Source organism: Aquila chrysaetos, chromosome 24, assembly GCF_900496995.4.
Source record: "Aquila chrysaetos chrysaetos chromosome 24, bAquChr1.4, whole genome shotgun sequence".
In the NCBI taxonomy this organism is placed as follows: domain Eukaryota; kingdom Metazoa; phylum Chordata; class Aves; order Accipitriformes; family Accipitridae; genus Aquila; species Aquila chrysaetos.
In genome coordinates, this window is record NC_044027.1 from 858516 (window position 1) to 872885 (window position 14370).

General features: G+C 42.5%; 1 protein-coding gene and 1 long non-coding RNA gene across 8 annotated transcripts; one reads left to right on the forward strand and one right to left on the reverse strand.

Moving 5' to 3' along the window:
• Positions 1-90: 90 nt before the first annotated feature.
• On the forward strand, positions 91-11006 carry LOC115335431. 7 transcript variants are annotated; one of them, XR_005931368.1, is made up of 6 exons: positions 91-707; positions 1699-1869; positions 2076-2200; positions 4431-4535; positions 5887-9002; positions 9806-11006. It is a non-coding gene; the product is annotated as an uncharacterized LOC115335431 (long non-coding RNA). The 7 variants fall into 7 exon arrangements; XR_005931371.1 differs by lacking the exon at positions 4431-4535; XR_005931373.1 differs by lacking the exon at positions 2076-2200.
• Positions 2135-14281, reverse strand: CAPZA1 (capping actin protein of muscle Z-line subunit alpha 1). The gene is made up of 10 exons (XM_030001121.2): positions 14182-14281; positions 9242-9305; positions 8931-8982; positions 8012-8075; positions 6571-6777; positions 6080-6159; positions 5556-5634; positions 4987-5058; positions 4287-4349; positions 2135-3705 (listed from the first exon to the last, which is right to left on the reverse strand). Exons 1-10 carry the CDS (start codon positions 14218-14220, stop codon positions 3565-3567), a joined length of 861 nt encoding a protein of 286 aa, XP_029856981.1. The 5' UTR covers positions 14221-14281; the 3' UTR covers positions 2135-3564.
• Positions 14282-14370: the final 89 nt, after the last annotated feature.

Below are 14370 nucleotides of genomic sequence, written 5' to 3' on the forward strand. Positions count from 1 at the left end.
TGCGGGACCGCCCGCCCCCCCGGGGCTGGGGGGGGCCGGGGGGCGGCTCCTGCCCGGCCGCGCTGGCCCCGTCCCCCGCAGCATCGGCCGTGCCCGGTTAGGGGAGAGCCTCACCGGGGGTCCCGCACCCCGCGGAGGGTCCCGGCTGCGGGACCCACGCGGCCGCGGGAATTGCCCCTGGCTGCGTGCGAGGGTCTGGGGCGGGGGCTGGCCCACCCGGGACTCCGAGGGGTGCACACCCCCCTCGCAGGGCTACCCCAGAAGTGAGGGACACGCACCCGACCCCGGCTGCGGTTGTGGGGCCGCGGGGAGCCGAGCTGTCGGGCGTCCAGCGTCTGGGCTAGTTGCCTTCCCCCGGCCCGCAGCCCCGGCAGTAATTGCCCCCAGGGAGGGAGAGCAGAGGCCGCCAGCTCACACCCGGGCGGCTGTCTGTCGGGGCAGGAGAGGTGCCCAGGTGTGTTGTATCGCTGTATCCCGTGATGAGGGGCAAGAACTCCCACAGCTCACACAGTTGCTCTATAAACAGGGCAGCAGCAGCAGTAAGAGCTGGTTTTCACGCTTGTCTCTGTCCCTGGTTTTCTGTGTTTTCATCCTCCAGCCTGCCTAGTGAGGATGATCATCCCTGACCTGCTTCTGTAAAATGGCTCAAGGCCCTGGGATTGCTCATGGTGCTTCTTTTGCCTTGTATGTAGCCCAAGGATGTTGGGGTAAGTCTGCTGTTTTCCCCACTGTAGCTCTGGTGGCTTTTCCTCTGACCCAAGCTCTACTAATGACCTGCCACTGTCTGGAGGTGGCTGATAAGACTGTGATGACACGTGTAGGGCCCCTTGCATGTTGCAGGAGGGCTCTGAGGCTTGAAAAATGGGCATGTTGCCTTTGGAGAAGTTGCTTGTAAGTCTTTCTGTCATGTATCGCAGGCAGAATCCTGGAGCTTTAAGGTTTGATCCTGCAAACAGAGAGGAAAGCTCTTTCCATGGGGAGCAGCTGGGTAGCCTGGCTGCTGACTGGGCTGGCAGGACTCATCCTGCAGCGCTGGGCTGGGCTGGCTTTGCCTTCCCTGGCTCAGCCAAGCTGTGGTGCCTGCTCGCTGTGATTCATCTGGGGTCCGGCTTTGACTTTTGTACACTTCAGCAGAGCCAGCCCAGGATATACTTTGTTCCGGAGCTGGCCTCAGTCTCTGCTGAAACCTCTGGTCTCCAGCAGATAATTGCCGATAGCTTTAAGGATTAGAATGTCTCTGGGCATGCATCACCGCTGGGCTGGCACTTGCTTAGTGCCCCAGCGGCGGTGAGTCACACCAAGTGTTGCTTTTCCAAGGAAGAAACGGGAGCTGGGGGGGGGCTAGGACTGGGATAGCAGAGCCTGCTGTAGGGAAGGCTGGTGGGGGAGAAGGGCCAGGGGCCAGGCAGGGAATGGGTTGGCCTAAAGGATGATTAGCTAAAGATTTGGAGGACAAAGAGATAGAAATGGTCTTAAGGCTGGAACAAGTGGCAGTGAACTACTTGCAGTGTAATTCACCCAGAGTGGGGAAGACTAGCCTTGAGGCAGATAAAAGCTCTGTTGTGTGCACAGCCTTATCTTGGGCCGCTGCTTCAGCTTCACATTCTTGGAATTGCTGTAGTGCTTGTCTGGATGGGACCATGGCCACAGACCACAGCACCTTAGGTGCTCGTCCACACAACCTTTCATCTCCTCTAGGCGCTGCGGGCAGGGAGGAAACCCTTTCTACAAACACCCGCTGGCAGAAGCGCTGTCCTTGAGCAGCTCTTTGCACAGCAGTGTGCAAATCCTCCAGAAGAGTCCTGCTTTGTCCAGTGCACCCGGCGTTGGATGCATCCAGCCGTGCTTCACAAGCCGAGTAGAAGCAAGGTAGGTGTTACAGTAAGACACAGATGATGAGTGGAATAACATTGTTTGCTATTTTCCGTGGGGTAAAGTGCTTCATTAGAGCTGCGTGACTGTTTTTAACTTGCAAGTTCTTAGACCTCCAGTTCTCTGGTCTGCTTAGCAGGGTGGGAGCATCACCTGTGGGTTTGCAAGCAATACCACCCCTGCTTTCAGACTGTTACCGGTAGATCTGCCTTCATCAGGAGCTAACAGAAGCGAGACCACGAAAAGAACAGACACAAATGGCTTTAAAACAAAGACCGGTGTATTTCTACTAGACTATTTGATACAGAGGATGCCTGTAGGATGAATGGTCAGTCTCAACAGCAAATACAAATATATTTTATTTAGACAAAACTTCTCACAAAGGATAGGCATGCTTATTTTGTGTTATTACTGTGCAAAACCTGAAGTGTAATGCACAATGCACAGGCAGTCCCATCCCTACCTTCCCAACCCCTTTCTTTGTGTATTTAAAAATAGGAAGACACTAGCCAGTTTAAAAACCAGAACCTGCTAGAAGGCCCAGTGATAACCAAGTGCAAACAAAGCAAAGTGAGTTCACCAAAGGGGTTTCATTTTGCAGTGAATCCACATTCTGAGTTCTGACTGAGAAAGAAAGGCATATGCATGCCTCTTCAACCTCCTCTTAAGAGAAGCTGGTAGGATTGCTATTTTTGATTTTACAGAAAAAAAAAAAAAGTAACATAGAGCAAGCATTTAGAGAGCAATGAAGAGATTAATTCCAAAATCCCTTTTAAGTATGACAAGAAACTGGCCACAATTGAGACAAAATGGAAAGGTTTTTTCTCTCACTTTGGTGCAAGTTTATTTATTTTGTACACTATCCATCCATACACCTGTGATACAAATTCTATGAACCTGCCACAAAGCATTAAAGCACAACATACCTATTATTCTGTAGACATTTGCATTTTTAATCACCATCCAGCCTACATGGATCAGCAGTGATTCAACACAGGAACTTTGTAGTTCTGTAAAAATGCAGATGTCCGATAACCGTACATACATGAGGCAGGGGATAGCAAAAATGTTCATTTTTAGGTAACATGGCTCAAATCTTCAGATTAAAAAAAAAAAAATTGCGTCCCTGGAAGAGCTGGCTGCGTAGGGATTTCTGTAAAGGATCTTGTAAACTCATTTTGTATAGTAAAATCTAAGCCTGCAGGTTTTTTGCTTTGTGGAGGTCAGTAATAAGGATACATAAGGACTTACTGTCTTTTGCATTTATTGTATCTTGCAGCATAGCGCCTTGAGCTGTTGGCAGATTTGACAAACTTACTGGAGTACCTGCAGTGCTGTATATGGGTGAAGGGAATGCTCTGCACCCTCAGCTGTATTTATAATAGGGCTTTTCCAGCTAGGAAGTTTTCCAACCAGTACAATCAGTGATTGAAAACAGCTATACTTCTGAACCATGAATGTGGTTTAATTAAAACGATCTATCAGTAAATGCAGTCACAACAGGAAGTTTATGTGGCAGGAAACACAAAACACAAAGACAACACTATTTGTTCCACAGTTCTCTCTGAGGCTAGAAAACCTGTTAACTTCGAAAGCCCTAGAAAAATGCTGCACTGGTTTAGAAACCATCTACTTGGCATAGGACCACATTTGTTTTTTGCACACAAACATTTCATAAATCTTATTTCCGCATTAAGCATTCTGCATTTCTTTGCCAATCTTGTAGCTGAGGATTTTGTTCCAGTCGATCTTGGTGCGGGTGACAGGTAGCTGCCGGCGTAAGGCTTTGAAAGTGGTGTCTGACATAGTCTGGTAGTTTTCACTGATTGCTGTCTGCAATGGCAAGTAGATTCAGTTATGGCAGCAAGAAGACATTCTGAGAAAGCATGACTTGGTGTTAAAGCCACAAAACCCCTTCTACAAGGTGAAGGCACACTATTGACTAAGTTAATAATGCAGTCACCAGTGTGTGTGCAAGTCAAAGGGTTTTTATTAAACTCCCCTGTGAATGTAGCAGTGTCTCCTTAGAGGTGTTTCACTGACTTATCTGTATCGAGTCTCCTTGCACACAGGCTGGGACAATGTAAAAAGCTGTCGCACAAATTTCCTCTTCAGTATTTTTAACTGTCACAGAGGAAAATACTTAAGACTCACCCACCCCCCCTTCCATGCTTGTTCCAGGCATCATTTGTAACCCTTTAAAATAACTATACAGCAAACTTGATTATTAATTACAAATAGCTTTACAACTATGTTCTTTAAACAAATACTACTACCCTTTTCTAAGTAATTCTTACAGTCAATACCAGATTCAGCCAGAAACAGATTTAGAGGTCAATTTTCCATGTTTCCATTAACTGTAAATGGAGACTGATATGATTCCATCCTATTTATTTAACCACCGCTGATCTTACCTGGTACTCGTTTTCTGCATTTTCTATTATCTTAATAAATTCCTTAGCTGTCTGGACATCACTCTACAAAGGGGAAAAATAAATTTTTGTATGTTTAACGGCAACTTACAAAAGCTACACAATAGATTTCTTCTCAAATGATAGGCTGAGTATAGATGAAGTGGATAACAACAGCAGCTTCCGCCTCATGTTTGTAGCTGGGTTCCTTTCACTTACTACGGATGTGTCTCAGTGAGGCTCAACACAGAGGTATGTATTGGCTAGAGCTTGTGCTCCACACTGAAACAGGACTGCACCCTAGTGAGCAAAAGGGAAGTAGACCTTCATGGTATAGATTAGGGATTTTGTGACTGTTGCTCCCTCTACTGTACTACAGGACTTCTTGTTTTGCCTTAGTACACTGCTTTTACTGTTCGTTTCCCTTGCATATAGAAAGAAAAGCATATTCTGCCCTCTTTTTAACAGACATTTGTAAGATAAGCCTTCCAAGAGAGACTACTTTCTAACACGGTCTAACTTCAAGCAGTTGAGAATCTGGGTTTCCCATGTGACCCTTAACACTATAACTACACTGACTAGTCACCCTAAAATTATATTACTTTAAAGTCAAGAGAATGTAGTCATAGAAGTATATGCTTCATGAGATGCTTAAGAAATAAATTAATTGCTTTATCATAAAAAAATCTTTTACCATACTTACTGAAACCTGTACGGAGTCCTGGATATCTTTATGACTAACCAGTTGAACATTGCCATCTTCATAATAATGAACCTGAACAAAGAGACAAAATGCAGGTTATCATTAACACTCATTTTATAATCCCTAGAGCCCCCAAATGCTACCAGAATGGCACAACAGCATTGTTGTGCCAGTCTTCTCTGCTTACGTGGAGACTAAAAGCAGGATGGACTTTCTAAAAGGTTTCATTCTTTGTCAAGACTGTTCAAGATTATGTTAATGCAGTAAACGCCTAGAGTTGAAATAAGAGCAATTATAAAAGAATTCATGGTATAGGTTTTAGCCCTATAAAGTGAAGCAGACTTGGAGGCATATAGGGTAATGCTATGTAATAAACCACAGGCCAGATTGTAGACTATGTCTGAAACACTAGTTTTAAGAATTAATTTCTTGAATTGTATAGTTTAATAGCATCTTGACTTGAAAAGGCCATCTTGGCTGTATTTCAGCATCTCATTCTGAGTCGAATGCATTCATGTAAGAGAAGCACAATGCAGCTTCTCCTGTTATTGCCAGAAAAAGTAACTCACCTGGATCTTGAGCACTGCAGCCACTTGAGCTGTTGGTGGTGTGATGGTAAACTTCCATTCTGATCTCCAACGACCGTTCCTAAAAACAATCCAAGCATGAAAACTTATTTCCAAAAAGCTCTAACAACAAAAAGAACCAAATTAATAGGAGCAAGTTGTTTCTGTGGTCACCTTATGACCAATATTAGTGCCTTACGTGGCACTGAATTAAATTTCTGAAGCACAGCTGAACACAATGCAGCTTCAGTACAGACTAGCTCCAGTGTACTTGTGCTTTGAAATATGTAAGGGGGTATCTATCTAACTCTCTAATGCCTTTCTCTCTGGACAGGTCACTGAGCCACACTGAAGCCTCTAGGGAAGTGCCAAGGGGGCTGCAAGGAAAACAGACTACAGAATGAGAAGCAGAACTTCTTGGGAAGCCCAAGACTACTTGCTCTTCAGACTGTGTCAGAAGACATAGAGGATGGGTTTGTTTGAGGACTAGTACAAGAAGAAAATACGCTATGATGAAATAGTCTTACCAGAAGTTTTTGGGCTGGAACTGGTGGCTCTCAATACAGGCAATAATTGTCTGCTGCCCATCTATAGATTTACCATAAACCTGTATTTAGAAAAAGAGTTAAAAAGGCCCAAGAGCTGAGGAAAGCCATTCTTAATTTCTGTTCTTGGCAGCATTGTGGAGGCTTGCTATTGTGGTATCTTACTGGAAACACATACCACTAATTGTCTAACACCTCCACTTGCACGTATGTACAAATAACGCCTCCTTTTTATTAACTGCAGGTGTTAAGGTGCGTGGCAGTCACAACTATGAAAAATAAGGTCTAATACGTCTTTACCACTGTGTGCATACCAAGATATTTGCACCCTCTTTGGAACTTGTTATTCCAAAGTTAGCAAAAATGCTAGTGAGGATGGAGAATTGGAACAGCACTGCCCAGCACAAAGTCCACTCAAGGTACTGACTGACATGGAGCAATGAACTTTCAGTGAATCAAGATGGATACTCAACAGTACAGAAGCCATTGGGGTAATGATCTTTCACATAAGCTCTCAGTGCACTGTCACAGGCATCTCTCCATTGTTTTAAAGCTGATTCTGTGTCCTCAGGCTGGGGGTCACTTGCTTCTTTCCTTAAATGATCAAACTTAAAAGAAAGTTTGTTTCTTGGGTCTAAAAATCTGCCATTGCCCAGATCACCATGTTCTGTGATTAAGACCTGTAAAAGAAGTTGAAATTAAGATACACTCACACTGCTGTAAATGTGCTGGTTTGCATTTTTTTCTGACTATTTGAATAGATATCAATGTTTCAACAGATTCTTTCATTGACCTATAATATCACATAAAGAAACAAGGATTTTTGGTAGTAATTTCAACTAGGAGTAGTTGTAGTGAGGCTGTAGGCAAATTCTCTGCTCTTCACAGTAATACTGCACTTAGTCTTCTGTCCCAGAAATGGCTGTATTACATTAATGTATATATTTAGCTTAAAGTTGGGCACCCTTACAATACAAACAAGTGGTTTTGCTTTTGAAGTTATTTTTGCTGTTTCCTTCCCCATTTCTAAAGGAAACAAAGAATTTTACTCTGAAATTTACCATTTATTGTCATGGTCCGTGTTGTAATAGCTCTCCTGGTCAAGAAGGGTATATAGATGTGGCTACTTCTATTATACACAAACTAAAGTACACAGCAAAGCAGCACTGTACCTTCCCTCCCCTTTGTCTTAGTCACCATAATTCTCTGGCTTGCCAAACATTGACTTTGGGGGTTGGGTTGTACTGTAACTTTCTCTTGTCAAAGCTATTTCTATGGACAGTCCTCTTAAAAATATCTGCCTCCCATGAACATATCTGGGACACCAGAAAAGCTAGGTCAGTACTTGGCTCAGAGAATAGAACAGATGGTCAGGCCAGCTTTCTATCTTCTGCAGGACTTGCTGCTTGTTCTCAAAAAAAAAAAAAAAAAAAAAAAAAAAAAATTGTTTTGCTGGCATAGACTGGATAGTATTAGATTGGTATAATCAAAGATACAGTATGCTTTTTAGTGTAGCTGGGAATGGATTAAAAATGCAGAAAATGGAAAAAAAACCTATTAAAGATCTACTACTGATTGTCATTAGGAACTGTAAGCAGGTGGCAACATAAGGATTTGGAAGTGAACTTTAAATAAACAGTAATCTTTAATCATTCCTACTCTAAGTAGAATTCCACTGACTTCAGCATGGAGCTTTACTTAAGGAACAATGAATTAGAGTTACTAGGTAGTATCAGACAATACTTTAAGAGAACATTTCACCTATGCTTCTTCTATAAGAACAAATGATGTGTGGGGGAAGGAGGAGAGGTGATAAGTTTTGAGTAGAATTAAACTAGTCAACATCTTGATGAAACAACATTTTTATTGGTTTTGCACAGTGTAGTAATACAAACCTCAAGTGTTTTCTCTTACCTGATCATCATACCCTTCTATCTTCACCGGAGTGAACTGATCCATGTTATACTGTGCAAATGCACTGTTAAGAATTAAAAGAACATGAACTTTAGCTGTACATGCACATTTATTTTGACTCAAGAATAAGTATATGGTGTGATTTACATTACAGAAAATTTCAACTTGATTTGGCAAATAATACACATAAGCACTCTTTAAGGATTTTTTAAATACCTTTTATTGACGATAGCTATAAAACCCCAGGTCTAAATAAACCCAGGTTTATTTAGTGATGCCCAGGAAAGTACAGAGTTCAAAAGTAGAACAGCAGGCAGCCTGGGGGAATATGAGCAAGGCAAGGCAAAACAGGAACACCCCAGCTACAATTCGGACAGCAGTAAGGTAAACAAATGAGTAGTCTAATATTTATAACAATTTTCTTACGTAAAGACCTGCTGACTGACATGTCACCTAGCTTGAAGTAAAATCTTAGCATCAAAAAGCTTGTATGCATAACCTTTAAGCACCTTCTGATGAAACTGTGCAAGTAAACAAGGTATTTTGAAAGCTTTTTTTTTTTTTGAGAGCAGTTCTTTTTCTAATCATCAGCTAAGGATTACTCAGTATTTCAGGCTTCACTTGCTTTACAAATCATGCTTCAACAAGATCAGACATTCCTGCTGTTGCAGAGTTAAACCTTTTGGCAGAGTGCCTTCCTGTCAGTTTTATATGGCCTCTACAGCACAAATTCTAATTTGAGGCTTTTAATAAGAATCACCCATGCCTTTCATTATGTATTTTGTTGGGGGGGGATAAGGAATTACAGAAGATTGCTCTCAATACAACAAATGGCTTGCATGCATGACACAATGATGGGTGTAAGAAAACATATACACTTCTGATGGTAATTTGACTTGTTTGAAGTATCAATACTTACTGTGCTGCTCCTTCCCTGAGAAGATTATCATTGTTGAGCAATAACCGGACATCTGGAGAAGAGAGAATTCAGGTAGGTTATTGCATTTTTTGATCAAATGTTTCTCTTTATGCATTTCATTTTCAACTCTACAAATGCAAACATTAAAATGGTTAAATCATTTTATTAAGCATATGTAGTCACAGAATGACAGCATGCTTTTCTCTCACCACTTAAACTTAAAAAACAGTATATTGTGACACAGCCTTAGGCTCGTATAATAGAGGAAACATGAAGAAAACACCACCGATCATTTTTCTGTATTTACTTACCATTGAATACTTCATTGAATTCTCCAGGGGGTGCATGAGTGATGAATTTTGCAGCTATACGCACCTACAATGAAGCAGAAAAGTAATTGAACTAAAGACAAAAGATAATTTACTGAGTTCATACATACTGCAACCTACACTGAAGCAATTCACCAACAAAACCAATGCTGACAGTGATAGGAAGTGCTGGATTTAGGGAGAAATCGAAGCACGCATTTTCAAAATAAAAATAGTCTCATAAGACCAGATTCTTTTCAGTGTAACCAAGCAGCATAATTCCAAATGTACTCAGGAAGATGTGCAAACTTCACATGGGCGCCTGTAAAAATGTGAACTGTTCAACTTGCACAGTACTAACCTATTTAAAGAATACGAATGCTGGCTAGCTGCTCTTTCTGGTGACATTCCTAAACAACGTTTTTTCCTGATCCTTGCTAGTAATCAGAAACCTAAATGGCAAGGTATATAAAGAATAAGAAACCACTGTGGTAAAAGTGACACTGAAACTAGATGGTAACCTGCAGTACAACCACGTAGCTAACGAGTGTCCGACATATATTGCAGGACACTGTGATTCCCTGTGATGCAGCTTGTTTGATGCTGATGACTGGCTGAAGGAGATGCCATTGCTTCACAGCAAACAGCGTGTGAAGGATGAGCGGTTGATACCTCTAGAAATGGAGCAGTAAACCAATTACATCAACTGCCATGGGACTGCTTCCAGAGTTAATTGTGCCTCATGGACTTTGAAAAGCCACTGATGTGCTTGGAGTGCAGAAGGTGGTATGAAGATAGAAAGTAAAAGCTGGGAACTGACAGAATGGGGGAGGTGATGGGAAGTGCCAAAATGAACCAGAGACATCAGATGCAGCCTCCAAATGAAGCCATCCAAATTTCAGCAGGTGTTTTTGGTGGGTTTTTTTTTGTTTGTTTGTTTGTTTGTTTTTTCTTTCTTGATCCTCTAATGCTGCCCATGTCACTTCTAACCCTGGGCAGTAGACCCACCACCTGTGCCATTCTGTGGCATGTTACTCCTCTCATCTTGAACTAGTATTTCATTGGAAACTACTGTAGTCCTGCCATGAACTGTCAGAGTGGTGGAAGAATTCAGGCATGTGGAACTGAAAGTGATACAATAAATAACTGAAAAGGCCAACTGTAAGGAAAATACCTCAATGTCTGCAAACTTTGAAGCTGGAAAACAAAACCCCATTCTCTTCTAAAAGTAATAAAGCTGCATTGTGTTCTGAAATCCAATATACACGTCTTGCATTGTTAGAATTTAGGTGGTCTAGGTACTGATTCTGTTGAAACTACGAAGTTAAGTTTATGGTTTTCATAATAAAATATTTTATGTTTTTTACAGGACCAAAGGGAATAGAATTATCTTGGAAGACTTGAAACAGGAAATGTCACAAAATTAAACCTCTCTCTTAGAATAATAAAAATGTCACATTTCTTCCAATAAGTACAGCTAACAAAGCTGTGCAATAAGCCTTACTTGCTCAACTAGATGTTTATTGAAGATGACTGCAGAACAGTGCTCATTACAACTCTGATTACTTTTTCTGCTTCTCATTTTGAGCAGTAAAACACAGGAGTGTGTATATAGCCAACTGCTTCAGCTGAATTATTGCCAGAGCTGGAAATAACTTGCTTCTCTCAACAGTCTTCCCTGTTTTAATTAGAAATTGTTGTTTGTATTGTTTGTCACATAATGATTTAAAGCAAGTCATGAAAGGAAATAAACACCTTTCCAAACAAAGAGTATATTGCCTTATTCCAACAGTAGTAACAACTCTGCCTGAACTGGATTGAGCTTCAGATAAAAATAGATGGTCTTCCAAATTAGCATCTATTTCAAAAAATATATATACATTCTTTATGCCTGAACTAACTGTGCAATACAAATGAAAAACTAAAAAGTCAGTAACTTGTGTAATTGGTACAGTACAGAATGTCAAACCATTTTCTCCTAATTTTCTGCTTTTAGATAAGGTTGGTAAGTATACAGCAATCCTAAAAATGCAGCTCCTACTGTTTGAAAATTTTCACTATTTAAAGAACTGTAATTAGGACACATTGCTGCCATAATCTTGTTAGATTTCACTATCAGAAGTCTGGATGGTGATGAAGATAACCTAGCAGTAATTAAGAGGGACACTGCTGCTTTATATCCTCTGTGGACTTTGCTGAGAGCCAGCCCTAAATGGCTGAAAGCCTTCTGAAATGACACCGTGTGCTTTTCTGAGAAAGCGCAAGTGTAAGCACTAGTACAGGCATATCGCTGTGCTAAAGCACTTACAAATATGTACCACTTCATGCCATGGTGCCTCTCAGTGGGAGGATTGCACTAGGATACCTCCTGCAAATTAACTCCCCAGATGAACAGATGCGCTTTTATAAGGTGCTTCAACATACAGAAAAATAAAGCCCCTAAAAAGCCATAAAATATAGTATCTTATAAATTTATGCAAAAATGTTGTGGCTGCAGAATTGTACTGTACATGGAACCCTCATAAAAGGGACCACTGTTTTAATAGATTGACTTTTAGATCAATGGGTTCTCATAAACATATACTTGTGAAAAAAACAAGTATTACAGGAGGGCTTTTTACAGTCTTCCACAAATTCTTCCACTTGGAAGGATGAACAAAATTAAATCAACACAGAAAGGACTCCACATTTCAATCAAGCATTATCACAAAACCAGCCATAAACAAAGCAAACACTGCAAGTCAACAGTGTTCATTTTTATAAAGTATCCCTAGCCCTTCCTCTCTTGTGGAGCAATAAAATACAAAGCATCTAAGTCAAACTGTTGAAATCAGGAGTGGAGTGCAGGAAACGGGCTGCAGAGTAATTCTAAATGTCAAGCATTTGAATCGCTGTTGGGTTTTAGAGTTGTTTTGTTTCAAAGTAGTGTCAGCACGGTGGCAGAATGTTCATTTGCAGAAGCATGAAAGTAAGACTTTCTGCAAACTGACCTACTTCCTGGCCATCGTTGCCATTTCAGGTAGCTTTGCAGCACGCTAGCAAAATGAACTTCCTGCTTCTAAAATGGGGAAAGTGTCTGAGAGGGAAGCTGCTCAACCATTAGTTTAAGCTGGCAAAATGGCAGCAGAATGAACTTAAGTAGACAATAGGGTACATTGCAGCAGACCTTAAACTAAAATGAATCCCTTAGCTTACTTAAAATACGTCTATAGAGGATAAAGAAGCGAGGCTTGGAGGGGGGATGAAATGAATTAATTTTGTTGCTCTATAGATTTTTTTTGTTTGTTTCTTTGCTTTGTTTTAAAGCACTGGTAAACTCAGACTGAAAAAAGGCAACACATATAAAAGTTCTAGACCTATCTGAACAGTTATGAAATGGATACTATGCTAAATCTTTGCTGCATGTTTCTTTTTCAGATCCTTGCTTAAGATTATCCTTTTCTACCCATGCTAGGCATGGAGCTACTTTAAATTGAATACAGGTTGCCTGAGCCGGGACATGAAGTAGAATGTAGGCTCTGACTTCAACTGAAATTCTATCTACTCTGCCAAATAAAGTACTTTGGGACATGTAGTTCTGAAAAGCCTCTTCTCAAAGGACAAGTCTTCCCCACAAGTGCTTTGAAAGAACTGCAGATTTCAGGTAAATGCAGCAGGAGAAGGAAAAAACCCCACCTAGTGACCCCAGATGCTTGCAACACTGACTCATTCCCAGACTAAACAGCTAGCCTAGATGTGAGCCTACGAACAGGGACCCCAGTTCTACTTCCAGCTCTTGAAGGACTTGCTAGATTACCAAGGGCAATTTACTTCACCTCTTTTGCTCTCAGACCTGTACCACCATAACTGCCAGCATGACCAAGCTTCAGTTTTGTTTTAATTTTCACATCAAATGCAATGACAACTTCAATTTTAGCAGTTCAAACGAAATTCCGCCAAATGACGTCAGATAAATATTTTATACACCATTAGATAGATTTCAGTTATGCGCTAAAGACCATATGAATTCTGTTTTGGAATATTTATTTCAAACAATGCTCATGTAATCTAAAATATTAACTAAACGGTGAATTGCACCTTGAAAGCTCTATCTGCTTGTTTCCCAGTCAATGTCACTGTAACAAAGGCGAAACTGGCAGTTTAAGGGAAAACTGAAAGCAGGCTCCAGACTCGTAGGTCCTTGAAGATCTATGAGCCTTAAAGCCCCCTCCAGGACATTAAGAAACAAAGCAAAAACCTACATGTAACATTCTTATGATGTAAGGAAGAGTAACGGTGGATTTTTTAACTACCATTTGTAGGTAACTAGCGCTACCTGGCAGAAAAGGCGACCTCTTCGTTTGTTAAATGAAACTCAGCGCTGCCTGTAAGACTGTAATTTTCCCACATTCCTACGCAAGAGAAACAATCTGTTCATTTCTCCCTTTCCTAAAATAAATATCGCTCTATTTGCTTCTGCTTAGTCCCTTCCATCCAGTGTAATCTGTAGGCTCTACATCAAAGTTACTGTGAGGAGCTGGGGCAAGCAGAAAACGTGAAGACAGGCTCTAGCAGCGTTTTGGAACTGAGCAGCTTGCACAGCACCTTTTAAAGACACCGATAACTTTGTCGACCTGGGAAAACAAAGCCGAAGAGCAGAAAACGTATTTTCACGCACAAAGACGCGCCGAGGCACCTCAGCTGCACCCAGGCAATAAGGAAACCGAAACGCAAAGCGTGGCGCTGATAAGTCACCGCTGATCCCCAGCCGGCCGGCCTCTCACCCGGGCAGCGGCCGCCCGGCCGGTCTCGGGGGCCCGCCCGCCCCGGGGCGGCGGGCCCCCGGGCCGCGGGTCGGCCCGCCGGCGCACCGGGTGAGCTCCTCCCCCCCGCCCGCTGCCCTCCTGCCGGTGCTGCGGGGACAGCGGCGCCGGCCCACCACGGAGGGGCGGCCCTCTCCCTACCTTCTCCTCATCCGACACCCGGTCCTCGAAGTCGGCCATTTTGGCAGCTCTGGGCCCGGCCCGGCCCCGCGCGGAGCATGCCGGGAGCGGCGGCGGCCCCCGCGCCGCCGCCGGGCTGGGCCGGAAGCGCCGCCGGCGCCATGTTGGCTGCGGGCAGACGCTGCGCGGTGGCCATCGTAGGAGCGGGCG